General features: G+C 42.1%; 1 protein-coding gene across 1 annotated transcript in view; it reads left to right on the top strand.

Moving 5' to 3' along the window:
• Nucleotides 1-21,565, top strand: part of LOC146834693 (retinol dehydrogenase 8-like) — a 61,539-nt gene extending 39,974 nt beyond the window's left edge. The window contains exons 5-6 of the mRNA XM_085600133.1: nt 16,578-16,761; nt 20,994-21,565. Of these exons, the coding sequence (XP_085456259.1) occupies nt 16,578-16,761; nt 20,994-21,227 (418 nt within the window). The 3' untranslated portion in view covers nt 21,228-21,565. The remainder of the gene's footprint in view (nt 1-16,577; nt 16,762-20,993) is intronic.
• The last annotated feature ends 234 nt before the right edge of the window (nt 21,566-21,799 follow it).

The raw sequence follows: 21,799 nt of genomic DNA on the forward strand, positions 1-21,799 counted from the left end.
CCGGTGGTAAATCCAGGGAAGTAGCCCCCCATGTACGTGCCGCATTTCCTATTTCTTGGAGCCAAAAGGGGGTCTTCTGTGGTATCGAACCACCATTCGTGTTGGACAGCCAGACAGAGGGCAAGCTCTATAATAGAAAACTAGCAGTATTCTTGGCCAAAATGTTTCTTCCCGTGTGGATTTCAGATTTTTAATTAAGGGATCTTGTAACTGTCTTATAAAAGAGTTAGAAAACTGTCCTATCTTCACTTCAGTAGCCGAGAGCCTGTAAAGGTGAATGGTCAATCATTGTATTGTGACTAGGAACAGTTTTGCTGATTCACAAAAGCATTTATGAGTGCGGGAAGTAGTACTACAGGAGTACTCTCTTATGCACATGGTCATGCTGTTATAAAGCGGACCGTAGCATCGAACTCCCCATTGCTAAAAGTACAAAGAGGGTGCAGTCCTTTCTAATTGTACTATTACACATCAAAAGTCTCTGAATATTTCCACTTTAGATGCTTTGGGGCTTATTCACAAAGGCATGTAAGAGTATGTAAAACAGTACTACAGGTGTACTAAATGATGTACTCTAACATCCATTTGTGAATGGGACGTAGAATTATTTTCACTTTGCAGAAGCGAATCAAATAGGCATAGAAACTAGTCTGAAGCATTGATTCCAAGGGCGATTCTCATCCTGTGAAGTGGGTGAGAGTAAGTAGAATCTAAGCAATCGTGAGTCTTTTCTTCCTTTCCTTGAAGGGCACATGCCAGTCTAGAGCTTTTTTGTCTATCACCCACAAGGCTGGTTTCTCTACAGATGATTATACAATTTAAAGACTGAAATAAGTATTATTTTCTTTTATATTTATTTCAGAAATTGTATTTTATCAGCATGTGAAAAGGGTAATTGATTTGACATCACAACTAATACCTGGGAATCGTTTATCCTGGAGCTAAGTGGTACCAAGAGAGAGAGCCATAAGTGCCCTTTGTTTGGCAAAAAAAGAGAAAGTCTTTAGTTGTTGATGAAAGTCCAGAAGCAACAGAGTGGTCCATCTAGAGAGGGGGTTCCAGGCTTTGGCTGGGACCGCAGAGAAAGTGGGACCATCAAGGTGGGACGTACTTGACCCTAGGGACACTGAGTAGAGGAAGATGCTGAATGTAGTTATCTTTCAAAAGATTTGAAGGTACGTCGCTGTGGAACCACAAAGTGACTTATATCACATGGACAGACAGTCATTGATTTGAGAAGCCATTGTTTTTCTATAGGAAGTCAGTGAAGAGTGTGAAAATGGAAGGGCATTCTAGAATGTTAGAAGCTCCCAAGAATGAAGTCAAAGGCTGCTTTCTGAATGACTTGGAGAAGGATCTTCAAGTAGTCTAAGAGGCCAAGGAACAGAGTGTTGCAGTATTCGAGCCTGAAATGTGCCAATTCATGGGACTACACAGTGGTGGGAAGGTCTACTTTCGCTTCTTTAAGACTGTTATTATGATGTCCACACTCCACAAGGTGAAAATATCTGAAAACAATGTAAAGTGTGAAGATAGATGGCATTGAAAAGGTAGTCCCACCATTGTTCTAGCATGGCCCACCATGGAACGACCATGGACCTTTTACCATTGAGGATAGCAGGTGGGGTTTTATTTGCACGTGGGACATAAGCTAGCATGTTAACTTTATATGCAGTTAACATGGACCCATAGGCTCTAATTATATCAATATGTGCACCTCCCAACTGATGACTTTGCACTTCCATGGGCCAAAGTTATGGCAATTGATGTCTAGATGTCGGTTTAAATGCTGCAAATGAGAAAACATATCCTTGTGTTGTGTTTTGTTTATTAATTATGCATTTGTTAAGTTAAAGGCTGATTTTAATTCCTTTGTAAATTATGCATTTCTTCAGTAAAATAGTATTTTTGCCTCTCTTACCTGCCACATACCCACCAATGTATGTTCTTAAACTACACTTCATCTTTCTAATTGTTGTAATTTCAAATTTTGCAGATTTGTCCTCGTCATAGAACAGCTTGTATATATTGTTACTTGAGACTCAAAGTCAAGTAAAACACTAGGCTCATATACATCCATCTTGACTCTTATACTCATATTGGTCTCACTAGGCCAAAAGGTAAATTATCAGGGGCATAGGGCTTTCAGGTCCATGGCTTCAGTCAGGCGTTTTGAAGATGAGTGCTTTCTGTAAGATAATAATTCAGCTTTGGTGTCTTCTATGGTGTCTATTCAGATAATCCTTAAGTGCTTGCTCCCCAGGAGTTTTTATATCTTCCATTCCTAAACCTCACAAAAATGTCCTACTGGCTGCTCCTCTTTCTCTTCAAAAAGTCTGTAACTTTCAGCTACTTTGCAACAGTCCAGAGCATGTTTGCAGGTTTTACAAAGGCTGTCATTTCCACACCTATTATACATTTTTAATGGGATGACTTGTTTAGGTTTCTTTCTCTGTAGTAGGTGTCTCCCAAGGTTCTTTGGTCCAACTATTGATGGTTCAGTAGTCTTAGTGTTGGCAGAGAGGAAAGCGGAGTCTGATTATAGAGAGCCAAGAAATGATTTAAAAGGAAATAGTTAGATTGAAAAAACACTGGTAATGTCACAAGTCCTCAACCACTCCCCAGGGTGAGATGGGTTTCTTAATTTCCATATTTTATTGAATGGTTTTCAAAACGTGGTACATAGTAAGCAGTGTCAGAGCATGATCTCACCCTTTATGGCAGTAGAAAACAACAGACATTACCACTTTAGCATATTTAACACAACAGTTAAGACTCAACATTGCAGAACGTTAGATACCAAATATTGACCGTGTTTGAATCATCTCATGCAGTTTTCATGCTTGTCCCCCTTGGCTAGAATCTTGTGCAGTTTTATGGTTAAACTTTCTGTTTGATGTGTTCCTCCTCATTTTCTTCATCTCCATACGATATAGCGGGGCTAGGTCGACACAAGTCAGAGCTATGTAGGAAAATTGACATATGCCCCGGGCCTCCTCTCTTGCTTCCAATAGTTTTAATAAAGGTATGGAAGGGTTTTCAAATGTGTGCATAGTGTTGCTATGCATATGTTAATTCAAGTTGTCAGTTTTTCCATGGAATATATATTCCATAACTTAGCCTGCCACATAATTAGATGGGAGCGTTCCGCTGCTTCTGATGGATACTTCTACCCGCATATTCCTCACCTGTAGAATAATCAAGGCGTCAGGCTGGATTCAGACACTTCAAAGCACTTACGTCATTGGTAGGCGGTGCTGGCTTAGTATACACACTGAAGGTGGCATCCTATGACATCTGAGAAGCCAACCAGGTGCAGCAACATCAGTTCCCTTTTTTCCAAGCCTTTGACATGCATCCGGAGTAAGCCCTCTCGCAGATCTTGAGTGTTCTCAAAGACAAATATTTTTCTTACAAGTGCAGTACCATATGTCTCCTCCCAAGAGATCGGTTTTCAAACCCTATAGGAATTGTGAGGGACATATGTCCATAACTGATCCCTACTCCATCTGCCTCTGGAGCCTCAGTTAGGACCAGGTCTCCCGATCCTGTGACTCCTGCCAGAGCATGCACATGAAGGCAATCAAGGAGTGTTAGGCAAAACACTTCAAGGGCCAAGCCTGGGACAAAAGAGGCGCAGTTGACGCTGCTCCAGACTTCGCAACAGGCATTTCTTAATGCCATCCACTCTATTTTCACTAGGGCATCGGCGAGATCCTGTGTTCCTTCGGTCCACATGGGGTTGTACTGCCTCTCTATATTCATGCCGTTGGCTCCAATGCCGTTTTGGCTGCTTCCCATCTGGATCAGTGCCAACTCACCCCTCTTTTATTCCAGCTCGCAGATACTCCGCACCGCATCCACCTGCAAAAAGCTGGCACCATATCCACTAATGCTGCCACCACCTCCGTTGCCAATCCCTGAAGTTGCACATCAGAACAAGCTGCACAGACAATACCCAGAGGCAAGAATTTGCGGGCATGTCTTCTGCAAGTAGACTAGACACCTCTCCAGAGATGGATATGGGCATACCAGCTGGGAACCTCACACCAAAAAATATGCCCTTCCAGTCAGTAGTGAAGAATGCAGATGAGGTCCTACAGCTGCAACTCCATACAGTGGAAGTTAAGCCTAATGTCCTCACAGAGGTCCTCTTACTGCCAGTGCCTACTGCTGAGCCTTTACTGCCCTTCAATGATGCTCTGATGGATCCAGTCCTAGCAGCCTGGGAGACACTAACTTCCACCCCAACGGTTAACCCGCTTGTGACACAATGCTATTGCCCTTGCCTAGGAGATCCTCTGTTTCTCTCTTACAGGCCCTGGCCTGAAAGCTTGGTTATCCAGGTGTCATGCTGATCCAGACAGTCGGCTGGAACTTCCCAACTGTTCCCTCAGATAGAGAGTCTAAGCTCCTGGGGGAAAAATACTTTTTCCATTGGAAGCATAGGATTAAAGTCCCTAAAGGCAACCTGCTCACTAGCTCGCTACACCCATGCCCTTTAGGATATGGTTCAGATGGATGTACCTCATGTTAAAGGCGATGAGGGTGCACTTCCAAGAGGTGGTCCAGGATGGTGAGAACGCATCATGCCACATAATTAAATCTGTGCTGTCACTGCGGATTAATTAGCAGTGGGTACATATATATCCATTCGCAAACACATCTAGTCATGCACTTCTGCTTTCTTCACTTATGTCCAGGACAACCTCACAGACCTCCCGTTTGATGGGGAACACCTGTTCGAAAATAATGTGGACTAGGCATTGGAAAGGTTCAAAGGTAGCAAAGCTACAGCCTACTTCTAACGACTTCAAATGCCACCTCTTATGAGGGATTATTGTCAATATTGGCATTTTCGTGGCTTCTCAAGAGGATTTTTCTTTCACTAACTGCAACCTTACCAGTCCCAATCCCAGCAGCAGCAGAATCCACTGGCTAAACAATACATGGGCAGAACCAGGAGAAAGTGGATCCACTGAGCAAGTCTCCTCCTCCATCCCTGCACCAACAGGAAAGCAGAACTAGTTTCCTTCCCAAAACTACTTCAACCCCTGGGGACAGGTAACCTCCTTTCTATGACCCTGGAAGGATCTTACTTTTGACCAGTGGGTCCACCAATTCGTAGAAAGAGGTAACACCCCTCCCTTCTTCCAGGCTCCACGCCAAATTCCCACGATCATCCTTCCCTCTCTGGATCATTTTGCCATTCTTCAGCTAGAGGTGGCAGTAATCCAGCAGAAGGGAGCTGTTGAGGTAGAGTCAGAGCAGAAACGGGCCGAGGATGCCACTTCCTTCTTTCCTAGAAGGCCGGGATCCGATCCTGATCTTTGGAGAATTGAAGTTCTTCCTCAAAAAGGAAAAGTTAAAAATGTTTACCCTACCTCAAATGTTGTTGGTGTTGAAAGCTAGAAACTAAATGGTGTCACTCGACCTTCAGGATTCATAATTCCACATCCAAATCCAGCAGTCACATCAGAGGTATCTGGATTTTGTATTGGGTTCTGTACACTACCAGTTTGCAGTGCTCCTGTTTGGGGTAACTTCTGCACCTTGAGCTTTCAAGAAGGTGATGACAGTGGTTACAACCCAACTTCAAAGGTCGGTGTTGGACCTAGCCCTCTAGGCAGTGTCATCCCCAGATTTTTGCCTTCTGTTTCTGACCTTGTTTTTGTCGGCATTAGAACTCTGCACACTTTACCACTACTAACCAGTGTTAACATGCTTTTGTTCTCTCCCTAAAACATGATAAAACTGGCCTACACCTGATTGGCATATTTAATTTACTTGTGAGTCCCTACCATCGGTGGTTAGGGCCTGTACATTAAATGCTGCCAGTAGGCCTGCTGCATTCATTGTTCCACCCACTAAAGTAGCACCTTAAAACATGCCTCAGGCCTACCACTGCAGTTTGCTTTCTGGGTCACATGGTTGTGAAATTCCCTGCTGTTACTCGTTGTGTATTGCTGCCGAACAGTGAGACAAAAGGAGCTAGGTGTGGACAGGATGGCTAGTGGCACAACGTTGCTCTATCCCACTTACACTTCAAAGGGTTTTGCTCCAGCACATACAGAGGTACCTGACACCAGCCTTAGTCACCCTAGACAGTTTGGACAGGGAGAAGGGAAAGAACTTTCCAGAACCAGATGTGGGGGTAGGAGAAGGAGTCCCCCTTACACAGACGCTGGCACTAGCTATAAATTATAGACTCCCATAAACACTCTTTTACTGGAAGGACTGCACAAGTTAATTTAGTGACTTTTTCTGGTTCACCCTGACAAGAATTGTGTTAGTGGGGCTTCCACCCCTCTCAACAAATAACCCAATTTCCTACAGTCTGCCATACCAATTTGTTCATACCTCAATGGCTGGCTAATTAAAGCCAAATCGCCAGAGGTAGTATTACACCATCTGCAGTCAACAGTTTCCCTACTGTTTGACCTGGGATTTTTGATCGCGAAGCCCCAATACCACGAGGCCCTTCCAACAACTCCAGTTAATAAGGTCAGTACTGGACACCACCCTATTCCACGCCTTACTTTCACTTTAGAGAATTGCCCACATCCGGGAAATGGTTCCCTCTTTGCAACACAGCACAAGAGTCCCAGTCCTGAGGGTCCTTTAACTTAGGTCTCATGACTTCCTGCATTCTCCTAGTGATGCAAGCATGTTGGTACCTGAGGGGCCTGTAGTGTCGCCTCCAGAGACAGTGGCTACAGAAATGGAAAGACCTGTCAGACACCATTGTAATCTCTTCTAGCGCTGCAGGTTGGTGGGGGAACGAGATGAACCTAAATTGCGGAATGGCTGTCACTCCTCTACCGTCAGTCGCTACGGTACTGATGGATCCTGCTACTTCACTGTGGAGGGCTCACCAAAAGGATCTGGAAATCAGATGCCTCTGGTCTCTGAGGAACAAGTTCTCCATATAAACCTATTGGAACTGCAGACCTTGGCTGGCGCTCCAGTCTTTTCTACCCTCTATCCAAGGTCAGTATGTCCAGATCTTGATGGACAGCATGACTGCTATGTGCACATTAACGAGCAAGGAGGAGTAAGGTCTCGCCTCCTTTGCCTGGAAGCGTTGAGACTTACTCTTGGGGACACCATCAAGGGATCTAGTCATCAGTCAATCACCTAGCCATGTCTGAAAAGCCTGAGCCAGTGTTGTCTTGCTGATCATGAGCGGTGTCTCTTGCTGGAGGGAGTCTTGCAAATCTTCCCCAAGTAGGGCACTCCTCTAATAGACATTTTCGCCTCCCTGGAAAATGCTCACTACCAGCAGTTCTGTGCCCTCCTGTATTTATTGTGGCAAACATTTTTCAGTTCAGGTGGAACTTTCTGCGCTGCAGGACACATTTCCCCATTCTCTTGACTCCTAGAGTTCTGAGGAAGATGCGCCAAGACTGGGCCTGGGTCATTCTCATTGTCCCAGATTGATCAAGGGGGTGTAGTATGCAGACTTTTGGCATTTCTCAATATGTCCCCCACTGCCATTCAGAGTGGACATTCACTCCCAGGTGGTGGGAATGGTTCTGCACTCCAATATCCAAGGCCTCCATCTTTATACCTGGAGATTGAGCGGGGAACATTTGATTTCCTTTCAATTGCCATTGGAGGTGGTAGATTTCATACTGTCTGCACGCAGTGCCCCTCCACGAAGTCCTCTTACTCTGGAAGATGGAGAAACGTTGTTATCTGGTGCAGAGACAACAAGGTGGACCCTTTGCAGTTGTCCCAGGTCTTGCAGGTTGCCCTATCCCTTGCCCATTGTGGATGTGCAATAGGCATTCTCAAGGGGAATTTGGCTGCATTGTTGCCATTCCTCTGTCTTCCAGACCAGCCTTCCTTGTTCAAATTCCCAATTGTGCTGCATTTTCTGAAGGGGTTGACAAATATGTATCCTCCAACTTCCTTTGTTGTGCCACAGTGGGACATTAACCTAGTTTAAACATTTCTAATGGAGACCCTATTTGAGCCCCTGCATAGCTGCCCTTTAAAATGTTGACTTTAAAGACACTGTTTTAGTGGCAATTACCTCAGCCAGACAAGAGAGTTGCAAGTTCTCAGTTCTTCATCAACTTTTCTCCAGACAGTTAGTGTTGTGAACCAAGGTCGCTTTCCTGTCTAAAAGTGGTGACTCCCTTTCACCTCAGACATTCCATCACAGGTTGGATCCTAGGCGAGCAGTCAACTACTACCAGCATTGCACCAAGGACATACTACTGGATGACCAGCTCCTTGTGGGTTAGTGTGGTGTCAAAAAAGGCAACGTTGTGCAGAAAAAGACCTTATTCGGGTGGATCATCCTCTGCATTAATACCTGTTATGCTGCAGCAATGTAGGCATCCCTACACACCTTAAGCAAGTATTACTGCTTAGATTCTGAGAGAGCGTAGGGAAAGACACATAGCCAGATTGGTTCTGCAGAATTATGTCATCTAACCAGCCATCAATCCTTCGCCTAGGCAGACTATACCTTTGTAATCTATTCTGCAGGTCAGGAATCTGCAGGTAGATGTCTGCAATAGAAATAAAAGTTACTTTGCTGCATCAATGGCCTTTCTAGTGGATTTTCTATCTACCTACAGATTCTTCACCATTTTGTCTCAAGTCCCCTTCTGATGGATGTGTTATACGGAAAGTTAATAAGATCCTAAAGTAGTTTTGAAACTGCAGCACTCCATCGATATCAGTCAGTATGCTTGCCTCAAAAGCTGGGAAAAATGGATAACAACTGATGTTGCACCGGTGCAGGTGCTGTATTTCTTTTGTGATGTCATTGGATGCCGCTTCTGACATGATACAAAGCCAGCGTCCCTAACAGTGATGTGAGAGCTTTGAAGCTGTTGGATCTAGTCTGACGTCTGGGACTATTCTACAGGTGAGGAATCTGCAGGTAGATGGAGTTTCGACCAAAAAGATTGTTACCGCTGGTGAATAACGTTTTCTTCCAGGCATGTGGTATAGAAAGGTGAGCTGCTAGCAGAAAGTGAGTGAGTAATTTACCTGAGTGAGTGGTCAAGGGAAACTCTACTTGCTTGTGTCACCCAAGAGCAATATTAGTGGGTTCATGGGAAGCTCGAGAGCCGTGATTAATTTAATGTGTTCAAGGACCTCACTCCAAAACATTTGGACTTGATCGCAGTGCCACCATTTGTGTGCCATCATACCCCTCCCTCCGCATCCCCTCCAACATAAATCTGATGAGCCAAACATGGCATGCAATCTGACTGGAGTCCCAATGAAGAGGAACTTTGTAAATATTCTCCTTGTATGTGTGCACACTGAGACCTTTGTCACCCTCAACTATATATGGAGCCAATAGTCTTCTCTAATCCATAAACCTAAATTGGTTTCCCAGCTGGCCACATAAGGGGTAACAGGGCGAGGTGGGCTTCTGACACAGACCACAACAATGTCAGGCATTCACTGGGCCTCAGTCAGAGGCAGTGATGATTCACTCTGCTTCTTTTGATCCTAAATTAGAGGAGTGGATGGAAGCAAACAAAAACCACCCTGGTGTCTTTAGGTTCACAACCAATGCAAGAAATGTGCTATGAAAACTTGGGGCCCGATTCACAGAACAAACTTAAGACAAAGTCCTAAACTTAGTACCATTTTGGTATTCACAGAATGCTCTTACTACTTCTGGTATTCACAGAATGAACTTACTACTTTTGCGATTCACAGAATAAACTTACTACTTTTGCTATTCACAGAATGGATTTACGACTACTAACTTTACGTCCGCACTCGGGCCGGAAATTCCGGCCCGGAGGCGGAGCTTCCGGCCCGGAGGCGGGGCTTCCGGGCCGGAGGCAGAGCTTCCGGCCCAGAGGTAGAGATTTTGCCCATGGTTAAATCTCCGCCACTGGCCGGAATCCCCACCTCTGGGCTGGAAGCTCCACCTCCGGCCCGGAAACTCCGCCTGCGGCCCGGAAGCTCCGCCTGCGGCCCATAAGCTCCGCCTCCGGGCCGGAAGCTCCACCTCCGGGCCGGAAGCTCCACCTCCGGGCCAGAATTTCCGGCCCGAGTGCGGACGTAAAGTTAGTAGTCGTAAATCCATTCTGTGAATAGCAAAAGTAGTACGTTTATTCTGTGAATCGCAAAAGTAGTAAGTTCATTCTGTGAATACCAGAAGTAGTAAGTGCATTCTGTGAATACCAAAATGGTACTAAGTTTAGGATTTTGTCTTAAGTTAATTCTGTGAATCGGGCCCTTGTTCTTTTGATTCACTTCATCCCCTTGGTGCCTTCCCTTTCAGATTTCCAGATTCTCTCATCTCCATCTCTCCCCCAGTTTATGAAAGTCTCTGGTCTGTGGTGCCATCTAAATTGTGTTTAGGTAAATCGGTAATAGTGAGTTGCCAGGAAGAATGTGTGTTGTTGACTGCCAATCTGGAACCGTATCTCAGTCCTTCGATGACATGTTGTGATTGAAGCACTGTGCCTTGAAGAGAGGGTGAAGAAGATATTGGTGCCTATGTGCACTTGACCCAGCAGTGACTGCAAGAGGCACCTGCTTTTAGTATGTCTATACAAAGCCACCAGGCAATCACTAAGAAGCTCTCCTATCCTGCTGGGCTCTAAGTGTTTTCCAGACATACAATCATGCAGGAGGAGGGGTTCGGCTCTTTTGCACAATACAGCCTGATCTAATCTGTTAGTTCGACATGGAGGACGCCGGCATACATTTCCAACCTTCCTGCACCTCTCAGGTGATTCTTACTCTACAACAGAGAGCATGACAATCTATGGTCTGGCTCGTGAAGTGAGAACAAAATTATGTTTTTGAATGCTTTTAGATGGGAGAAAATTAAGATGAAGAGTTAAGTTAATGATAAAGGTAACTCTTCATTTTAATTTTCTCCCTTTTCGAAAGTGTCAAACTTACAAATAGAATGCCTCTTGCTCCTAGTAGCCAGTAGACACTGTGCCATATTTATGACTGAAAAATACAGCAATTCTTTTAATTTGAGAAATTTAAAGTGAAGAAAAAATATTTCAATGAAACATTGAATTAATGTTTTTCTCCACTTTCAATTAAGCCAATTACATCTTAATATTTATGAAGCATGTTTCTTCACTTCAAATTCCTCCCATGTAAACAGATGGCTGTATTTTTCTGCATTAATTATGGCACCACGTCAAGAGACCACTGGGTGCAAGATGCCTGCTATTTGTAAATCCAACACTTTGAAATGGTAGCAAATTTAAATAATGAGTTTTATGGCATCCATATAAACATAAAGTTAACTTTTCATTTTAATTTTCTCCCATTTCAAAGTGTCGCATTTACACACAGTAGGTATCTTGCTCCTAGTTGCTGGTAGACACGGTGTAATTTTAATACCTGAAAAATATAGGCATTTTTTTCAGTGGGAGAAATTTAAAGAGCAGAAACATATTCTGTATTATGAAAATGTTTGAAAGTTCTCCCATTTAAAAGCTAGTTGTATGCTTGTGTTATACATGTTATGTTATGTTAGGAATTTTTATATAGCGCGACAGCTGCCCCAGCAAAGAGGTACTCCGACGCTGAACAGCAGAGGGATGACCAAGCACGGAAGGGCGCAGGAAGGCCTACGGAGTGGGGAAGAGAAAAGTTTTTATGGCTTTCCTGAATTGGAGGTAGTTAGTGAGCCCCCGGATGTGGGCCGGCAAAGAATTCCAAAGGATGGCAGCTCTGTTCCGAAAGGAACATGTGAAGGCGCCACATATAGCAAAAAGTACGTTCTGTGTCACAAGTGCAAATGACACAGACTCTCATTCATCCATACACATATATCCCATTCATATGCACAGATGTTCATGCAACTCTGAAGACTACACTCTCACTGACACACAAGGCAGCCCTGTCAAACTGCTCCTAGTCAAAGTATTTTGTTTAAACCATAGTTTCTGGCTCTATGGACATCAGACTTAAAGTCAATGAAGCTGGGCGTGGTGGTGTCTGGTAACACTGCACGAGTGGCTTAGCCTTCAGTAGGTCACAATGATTTTCACTGATTAGAGGTAGCTCTCACTGCAGAAAATGTTGAAGACCTTAGGTGTAACCTGATGACCCCGGAGAAGACCATTTATCCGTATATCTGGTGAAAAAACAGACATAGAGGTTAAAAGATCTCCAGCAAAGAGCCTATTTACGGGGGTATTGTAGCGCCTATCCAACAAGAGCCATGACCCAATGATGAAGCATGCCGGTTCGGTGAGGGTCTGTGCATCCTACAAAGGATATGCCACAAGTGACATACATGGGGCACTCACTATAATATAGTCCAGTAGGATCGGCAGAATGACACACTTTTCAGCTTTCATTACCTAGATATGTCAGACGGATTTCTGTAGCATACTTGCTGTATTGTGTGACAGCCTTTTTATAGTACATTCCTACCTTTTGTCAATGCCGATAGAGCTTTCCAAACAATATGATTCCAACTTTCTCGACCATTATAGTTCCAACTTCTGAAGTGCATATTTGTTGAGATGTAATTTGTTAGTTTTAAAAAAAGGTGAGCAATGGTGCTGTGCATGAAGGCTGGAAAGAATGCTCTAGATGTGATGCATCAGCTTGTAAGTGTCATATCCATGTGATGGAAAGCCAAAGGAGTTTGAGGATAGAGTCACAGGCTGCATACACATTGGTTTTATGGTGTGACCTGGATCCTGGGTGTGGGAAAAACTCAGACTTTATTTCTGTTCGGAATTCCAGATGATTGTTGATGGCCCTCATTTTCTTTCTGAGTATATTCCATAGCTTGCACATCTGTATTGAGTGGCAGCTACCGCCTAAGGGGTTTCTTAGAAAGGAGGATTTATCAAGAGTGGGGCTATTCTTGATCTGAGGTGTCTCTTTTTGCTGTATATTCTGAACACTGCTTTGAGAGAAAGGGTAACATGGTTCTGTCTGTTTAGGTTTAAGGCATGTCTGGCTGTAGTCTTCTGACTTATTTGCAGCTTTGCAATTCATTCTTCTAGTGAATTTAATGTATACTCCATTTGCATTGTCTAATCGCAATATCACTCGAGCCAGTGATGCCTGTAGCTTATGTGAGAGCCCTAGGAAGTAGAAATTCTATTGTAGAATTGTGATTGTGTAGAATGAGACTTTCATCGGTTTGCTGTCTTGGAACTGGAGAGCGGTTGGAGTTTCTTATCAATCTGAGAATTTTAACTTCAGTACATGTAGTTGACATCTCTTCCATTTCCTAGGTCTGAAAGGATATGGGGTTATGAGTTTGCAACAAGCCATGGGTGAATATTTCGGGGCATATTAACAAGGGCTGGTGATAAACTTATCGCCGCTTTAGCGTCCGTTTTCGGCCGAAAAGCGGCGATAACTTTATCGCTTCATCAGCAAGGACACGCTAGCACGTGTTTTGCATACTTAGCACCCGTTCCAAGCACGCCTAAGTTTACATCGCTAATGAGATGCAAAGTAGGTGTGCCTAATAAAAGCTCCATGGAAAATATCGCGAAGGCAGCTTCGCAATATTTACAACAATGGCCCGGCTGGCGTAGCAATGTCCAAAATCACGTTAGCTGGCCATTATTGCTGGATTTGAATGTCTGGTAAAATCCAGACTTCTGTATCCATAACGTTGGGGGTGGATTATGGTGATACGACCACAGGGTCGTGTCACCAAGGCTATCGCTGTTTTGAGTGCAACATCGCTGGTTTTCCAGCGATGTTGGCCCATTTCCCTGGATATCACTGGAATATTATCGCCCTGGAGTAACGCGCTGTTAATAACGTGCTAACCGGGTTATAAATTCCAACGATAGATGGTGATAAATATAAAAGCGCTAAGCGCGCTTTGCGATATTTATCGCCGTCTGTTGCTGATATGCCCCTCTTCGTTTTTTGAAGAGTTTCACTGGAGAGGATTCTCTAGCATCCGTTGTTCCACAGTCATTCTCTGATCCCAGACGTCTTGACTTTTGAGGGTTGTTTCAATATCAAGAAGGCCATGAGAGACTTCAGCATAATTTTAATAGGTGAGATTAAATTAAAACACAAGGACGGGAGGAGGGACTCGGTAAAGTGTTTTTTATATTTTACCTAGATTCTCTTCCCATCATTGAGTTTCAATTTTTTTTAATTACATATGTGGATTCTCTTTAATTTAAAAGACTGAGGGGTGTATTTATAAAGATCTGATGGAGCATGGCGTTAGCCTTCTTTGCTTAACACCGCACTCCGCCACTTCTGAAACGCAGGGCTGCATGGTATTTACAACAATACGGTGCAGCACCGTATTTCCCCCTGGGGTGGCGCTAATTTCAGCTGCCTAGCGCCAACGCAGGCACTCTTGCACCATAGTGCAAAAGAGCCTGTGCTGGGGGGAATGATTGTTTATGTGCAGGAAGGTGTCCCTTGGGGAGAGGATGTAGCCTTACGGCTAGAGCGGCCGCCCTCGAAGCTGGGGAACCGGGTTCGAGTCTTGGCAACGACGCTCAATATCCTGTGATTCTAGGCAAATCATCTAATCTCCCTGTGCCTAACAAAAATGAATATGTTCTTCTGTAACGAAACTGGTGCTATGTAAAGCACTCTGATACCCAATGTCTCGGGTCTAGTTCGCGCTATATAAAACTTCAAAAAATAATCTTAACTGGCGATCTGTAACTTCTATGTGTGCTGCTTTGTGCAATTCGTCTTCGCCTTCCTGCACATAAACAATCATGCATTGTGTTTTACTGTTTCTATGTGTGCTGCACAATGCAGCACACATATAAACAGCAAAAACGAGGAGAAATAAAGCATTTCTCCTCGTTACGCCATGTTAAGACCAGGTTTTTCTTTGGTCTTAATTATGGCGCTGCCTCCTATTTACGATGCCCTTGTAAATAGGGGGGCAGCGTCAAAATCAATGGGTGTTGCGGCGGAACGCCCACCACACAACCCATTGCCCACCCCTTTAATTCTAAGTATAGCTGAAAGTGTGACTTATTTACAAGGCAGCGTTAAGCCACATTAAGTGGCTTAACGCTGCCTTGTAAATACGGCAAAGCCCATATCACCACAGGAACTTCTTTAAAAGTGACGTTCCTGTGGTGATAGGGGCTTGTAAATATGCCCCTGAATGATCACAGTTTGTGGTGGTCCAATTGGATTGGGAAGGCATAGTACAGATGTCATTGCCTACCTTTGAGAGAAAGCAAGATTTAAGGTTAGAATCTTTTTCAATCAACTGGTTTGCTACGACATTTGAGTTCCTGAGTGTTTTACATTTTTTAAAGTCCTGGCAGGGTTATGAAATTCATTTATCATACACCACAAGGTACAAAGGCTTAAGAACGATTAGTTCCTACCAACTGTTCTACCAAAATCACCTCCAGGATTATTTAAATATTAAGAGAAGACACCTCACCCACCAGATGGTGGTATGCTTCATCATTGGTGTCTCCCCTCATTCTGGTAGGCGAGTACCACCTGAATGGGCTCACCAAAAAGAGGGAGCTCGTATAAGATTTTATTCTGGATAAATGCATGATTATGGGTATACCCTGGATATTTCCATTTATTTTTCAATATAGGATGTTGAAACCATTGTGCTTTCATTTAATATCTGGTCTTTGTTTTTTAACTATGATATGGGTACTTGCTAAATACAAGGAAATATCCAGGGTATATCCATAATCCCTGCATTTTACAGTCAGGAGAATGAATACCTTTGAGTATTTTGTGGAGTAACTTGCATGGAGAGAACACTGCAAAAAGTAGAATACTGTGTGGTTTTACCCGTCAATAAGGCTGAACTGCATGTTATGCTCTTTTCAGACAGGCAACAACTGGAATCGAAGCCTAAACATGCCCATGGTTTTGAAACAACTATGTCTTAGCAATATTTCCCATGAGTGCTTTACACAGTTAGCTTTTCTGCACCAGTTAGAACGAGGGACTAAGGGCATAATTTAGAATTTGGTAGAGCAGAACCCCAGACATAAACCAGTGTGGCTTCTATTCTGCCAAACGTATGTTCCCCAACCCTGTTAAGAGGTGGGAAAGTGGCAAGTTTAAGCCTGCTCCTCAGCTGGCCCTGCTGGCATAAACCTCTGACCAGGAAGCTAGTCTGCCGCTAGGCAGCCAGATCATAGTCATCGTAGCCCCAACATATTTTGGATGGGCAACTTCACTAGATTTCCCCAGCAGGGACCGCAAATGTGAGAAAAAGTTCTGTCACTGTTATCGTTTTTTTGTTTTCAAGAAACAAACTCTCACTTTGAGAGGTTGTTTCTAGAGAACACAACGCCTTTGCAGATTACACGCAACAAATATGGCACCCACTGGTAAAAGTTCAGTGCCTTCAGCGGAGCCGCCCCACCAGTGGCAGTTGGTACAGAATCGCACTCACTGCATAGCCAGCTCTCCGGTGGCTAGAGTGAACGCCGGAGGATAAAGTTAATTTTTTAGTGGCCCAGCATACTTTTATCCTCTTACCTTGTGATGATTTCTCACCAATGTACAGACCTAATTTTTATTACTATATTTTTAAGTATGTAGTGTACTAACTGCAATTGCAAGAGGCCATACATTCAGTGAGTTAAAGCTATGTGTTTTCTTCCTAATAGGATTAGCCTTATTGAACCGGGCCCTGTGGTCACTGAATTTGAACGGAAGGTTTTTGAAGATGGAATGAAAATGGACCTCTCTGCAGCAGACAAAGAAACAGCTGACATGTTCACTGATGTCTACCTGAAGAATTATAAGCAGATATTCCAAAGCTTGGGCCAGAGCCCTGAAGATGTGGCAGAGGTATCTCTGTGTTATGTTGTAGTTTTTTAAAAATATTACAATAATATTAGAAATGTAGTAGAGATTGTATGGTGCATTTCTGCATCTAAAATGCTGTTACACACCTTGTTGGGTTTTATAGTTCTTATTTGTTTTACGGAGTGTGGACATCTACTTGTCACCGTGTTTGAAAGTAGTGCTGAAGCGGGGAGTTTCAGTTAAATTATAGGGTTGCAAGAGAATAATATCACCTGGTCTGGAAAAAATCCCTGCTCTTAGGTTGACAGACCTTAGACGTTCAATGAGATCAACCAGGATCCGACAACACGGAATATATTCACAAACAAAGTATTAATTCAGTCAATAATGAGAGTTTGTTATTTGTTAAAAGGTTTTATTAATCAATCTTCTAATATTTCATCTTTATTCATATCAGCATATTAAGTTCAGCAATATTGATTGTTAATTTAATAATCATCAAAATAATTCATCAAAGTTGTTACAGTGCATGAAGCGAGTTCGAAAAAGGACATAATTCTAAGAAGGGGGAGAAAGGTGTCAGTCAGAACTCCAGAAGAGTTCGCAAATAGAGAGTGAGAACATAAGAATAAAGCTTCTGCGTAAAAGTCAAAAGATATATCAAAGCAGAACTTCCCATGTAGAGAGGCTCAAAAAACTCAGTAGAGTCTCAGAGCAACGTAGATCAAGGCTCTGTGGTGTGGCAGGGATAAAAGCAGATCTGCCCCTACTCTAGGAACACGGAATAATATAGACATCACATTTTATCATTGTTGCTATTCACAGGGTCTTCCTTCTTCAGCCAGCCAACCATCTTTCGATGCTCTTCATGGGAACAGGATCGCTCCTCGTCTTCTCACCGGGCGCACAATAGCTGTACACACAGTAGTTATAAACGTAACAACTAGCAATGTCCTGTGTAAACTTTTTGGCAGTTCTCGTATTGAAAACGACTTCCCATAATGGAATCTTCATATCTATCATTCTAAACAACATTTCATAAAGACATTTAAAAGTGATCATTTTGTAAGTAGTAACATTGACTGAATGACTTGACAATCTAGGCAACTTATTATTCATTTAGAAAATGCATGTCCATGCGAAGGTCAGGAAAAATAACATTTCTGTGCAAGTTCAGCACTTTCAGTCGAGTCAACATGCCAGAAAATAATACTGACTCAGCTATTTAGGCCCAGCACAGTTAAGTATAACTGTGTACTATATTTTTCCACATTTTAATCGCACTTTTAATTATCATGTAAGACTACACGTTATTTCTTCTTGTTAGTATATCTGCATTATTTTCTTATTATTATTAAACGCTCCTCTAGTAGCCTTGTGGTACACTTTTTTATAGGGTGGATGGGAATAGGAGAAAAGATAAGTACACAGCAGATTGGCAATTTCTATGCATCACATTGAGTTCCAGTTGGCTTCGTGCAGCAGCAGCACTGTTGCTACCAAGTGAATCAGTGCTATGCCTTTGCCCAGTCCAATCTTTCCTCTCATTTGCATCTTCTAGGAATCTCTGTGCTCCATCTGTGCATTCAGCCATTCCTTGTGTATCACACTCAGCTTAGCAGAATCGTATAGTGCACCTGACACGTACTAATAGGTGCATCACAAATTGTATAATTAATATCGATTAGGGAGGCAATTTTGCAGCCCCTTGTGAATTGTATATCATGCTCATGTTTTATGGCACTCCAGATATTTCTCTTTTTGGAATTATTTTGCAAAAACATTTACTGTTTTGAAAACTTGGATTTAATAAAGTGCTGCAAACTACATCATTGTGCCCCTGTTTTGAGGGTACAATGTAATTTAAAATACTTCTTTTTTGCAAATGTTTTTCCCACACCCTACTCTTGCCATCTGTTCTCCTCTTATAAAACAGTGGCCATATGTAATAACCTGCGATTCGCTAAATCACAGGGTTTGCAACCTCAAATTCCCTTTTTACTATTTATTAAACCCGTTATGTGATAAATGGTGTCAAATCGCAAAATGGGTTTAGAAAATGGATACTAAATCACAATTTGTAAGGGGCTTGTTTATGGCATCAGTTCCAAATTACAATTCACAATGCAATGTATCAGTAGTTTACGACTGCAAGTTTGGTCAAAAACCATTGGAAAGGTACCAACTTGTCAAAGGAGATGGTATCTCATGCGGAAAGGGGTCCCTATGGGGACCTTTGTGAATGTTACAAAAAAGTTTGTTGGGAAGTAGGCAGTGGTCTAGGAGACAACTGCCAACTCTCAAACAAATATATATTTTTAAAACTAAGAGCTCATCTTTAAATGTAGCATTGTTTTATTTAAAACAGTCTGCATTTAACAAAAAAGTTGACTTTATTTAAATGCGATCACAGAAATGGTGGGCTGCTGATCCCAACCAGCACCCATCCGTGTGACGGCATCCAATTGAAGTAAGTCACATATTGTGACCTACCTCATTTATATTAATGAAGAGTTTATAGGTCAGGTAATAAGATCTCAGTGGTTTTGCAAACAGTTGGAACACAGTGTGTGACCACTTTTTACAACTTCAATGTTAGTTGAGGGTTCCCTATATCCCACATAGCTAGCCTCGACCCTCTCCTTTCTTTAAAGTAGCTCCTGCAGTCATTTGGGCTAATGGTTCCCTTCTAATTGCCCTTTCTGAGGGTGTCACAACTATTTGTCCCCCACAATCCTCATTTTGAGGACTTATTACAGTTTTCCCTCACGTTCCTTATTTTGAAGCTATATGTATAGTACATTCACATTCACTGTATATCTGAGCTAGCCTGTAAGGGGCCTGTTTATCAGGATATCAAAAGACTTAAGGCCTGATTCACAAACTGCATTTTGCAATATATAAAGTAGTATTAATTCCTTCAAAATGCAATTCACACCCTATGAGTGCAAATCTCCACCTCTCCTATCCTTTCTAAGGGGAGATCCTTACACAAATCAGTTTGCTACTTAGAAGTAAATGTGAGAGGTGCCAGGGAAGTGGCTGGCAAGTTGAGACTATTTACTTCTAAATGAGAGGGGTTTATGGAGGAATACAAAGGGTTTAAGGAGGGCTGAGGAGGGGTTTAGTGTCTGACCACAAAAGAGTTAGTCTAGTATTGTCCACAAACTGCACTTCTAAAGTTACTACAGCTAAATAGGATCATACATTAATGTAAATTAATTCTTTACATAACTTTTATGTACATTTCAATACATAATAAATATATAAATATTACTTTAGGACGGATTATTTAAAATAAATCTTTAAAAATATTTACATTTAATTAATATATTTAAATTAATTAATTATTTACTTCAAAATTAAGTTAAAAGCGCTGTAGCATTCTTATTGTGTGCCACATTTATAATAAATAAATAAAATTACATTATTATTTAACTTACAAATAGTTTGACTATTTTTTTTAAATAAAAGTTTAATACACTTTTTTACATTTACCTATATTTTACCGTAGGGAAATCTCTGTCTCGGTGGAGGAGAAATCTACCCGTGAAAAGTTACTAGTACTAACATTATACACATAAATTTGGCCTCAACCCTGTTTCAGGTTGGTAATTGAATATGTGCCAAAAAAGGCAGATTTGCTATCTCTCTCTAAGGCAGCAAGTCCCTGATTTTGATTTTGGCGAATATGCTGTTAGTGGAAACTTCTCTAGCTCTGCCATTCACTCACAGTTTTTTGGAATTAACTCCACCAAAAATGGTGGCATACTAGTGGTTAATCAGCCACCCGCACTAGTGTGACTGATCCATCACCATGTCTGGTGGAGTTTCCGCCAGTAAAGTATGCCATGCAAAAGTAATATCACTACCATACTGGCCAATACACTCAGAATGTTAGGAAGACTAGGCTTGCAGGTACTAACACTGTATACCCAATTTGGGCCACATAAGTTAGAGAACACATTTGGTAGAAGTAATCCCATCCAACATGGACTTTGGCAGACTTTCTGCTGGGTGTTCGTCCTTCTAAAATGGCCCCTCCCACGTTAGATGTAACAATTTGTAGAAGGAGTCACTGATAGATTGGTGGAGAATATTAAATATAGTGAGTTTTTCTCTCCTGCGTTGGTGAAGAAGGGACGTCTTCTAAAACGGTCGAAGGAAACTCCACCAACAAAACTACACAACAGGCCTTGTTTATCGCTTTGAAAGTAGCATTGGTTTTGGATTTATTTTGGCATATTGTTGAACTATGTTTCTCTCTTTCCTAGCATACTGTGAAGATAATTCTCTTGGAAAGTCCACCTTTCCGCCACCAGACGAACACTCTGTATACACCAATGACGACTCTGAAATATGCAGATCCAAATGGCGACCTTCCGATTGACACTTTCTACAAGATGGTGTTCCAGCATGACAAAGTGTTCAATGCCAGTCTTAACTTCATCAAACTTTTAAGATGGAGGAGTAAAAAAAGCTTTGATTTGGGGAAACCCAAACAGTGAGCAATCATTTAGAAATATTTGCATATCTCATTCGTTAACAATTCTAAATATTTGTCTTCATTAACTCAAGAGAAACCATGTTTAGATGGGAGCGAAATTTTGTAAACTATCAGTTATTTTCTGGACTTATTCTGTAACACAGACTTTTGTATTTGTATGTTTTCACTAGTTGATATTTTGTGAAAATGTACAAAAAACAGTTACCTCAATTACCGTTGCTGTGAATGTTAATTATTATACAGTACTCGGCTACGACATGCATGCTTAATGTGTCCATGCTATGTGACTATTGTTCCATATATAAATAAACGTTTCATTGTTCCCAAATGACAAAAAAAGGCATGAATACACCTGATTTAAAAAGAAATAATATATATATATACACACACACACATATATACATATATATATAAATATATAATGAAATAAGCTCTATTTCCTTTCATTTCGAATGTGTTTGGTAGTGTGAAGCGTTTGCAATTTGCATGGGTTCTTGATGCTGGTAAGAGTGCGTTTGTAGACTATTGTCAGCTGGTTTTGAGTTTTTCAAGTCTAGTATTGCTACCACCCAT

This window comes from Triturus cristatus, chromosome 4_2, assembly GCF_964204655.1.
Source record: "Triturus cristatus chromosome 4_2, aTriCri1.1, whole genome shotgun sequence".
NCBI lineage: Eukaryota > Metazoa > Chordata > Amphibia > Caudata > Salamandridae > Triturus > Triturus cristatus.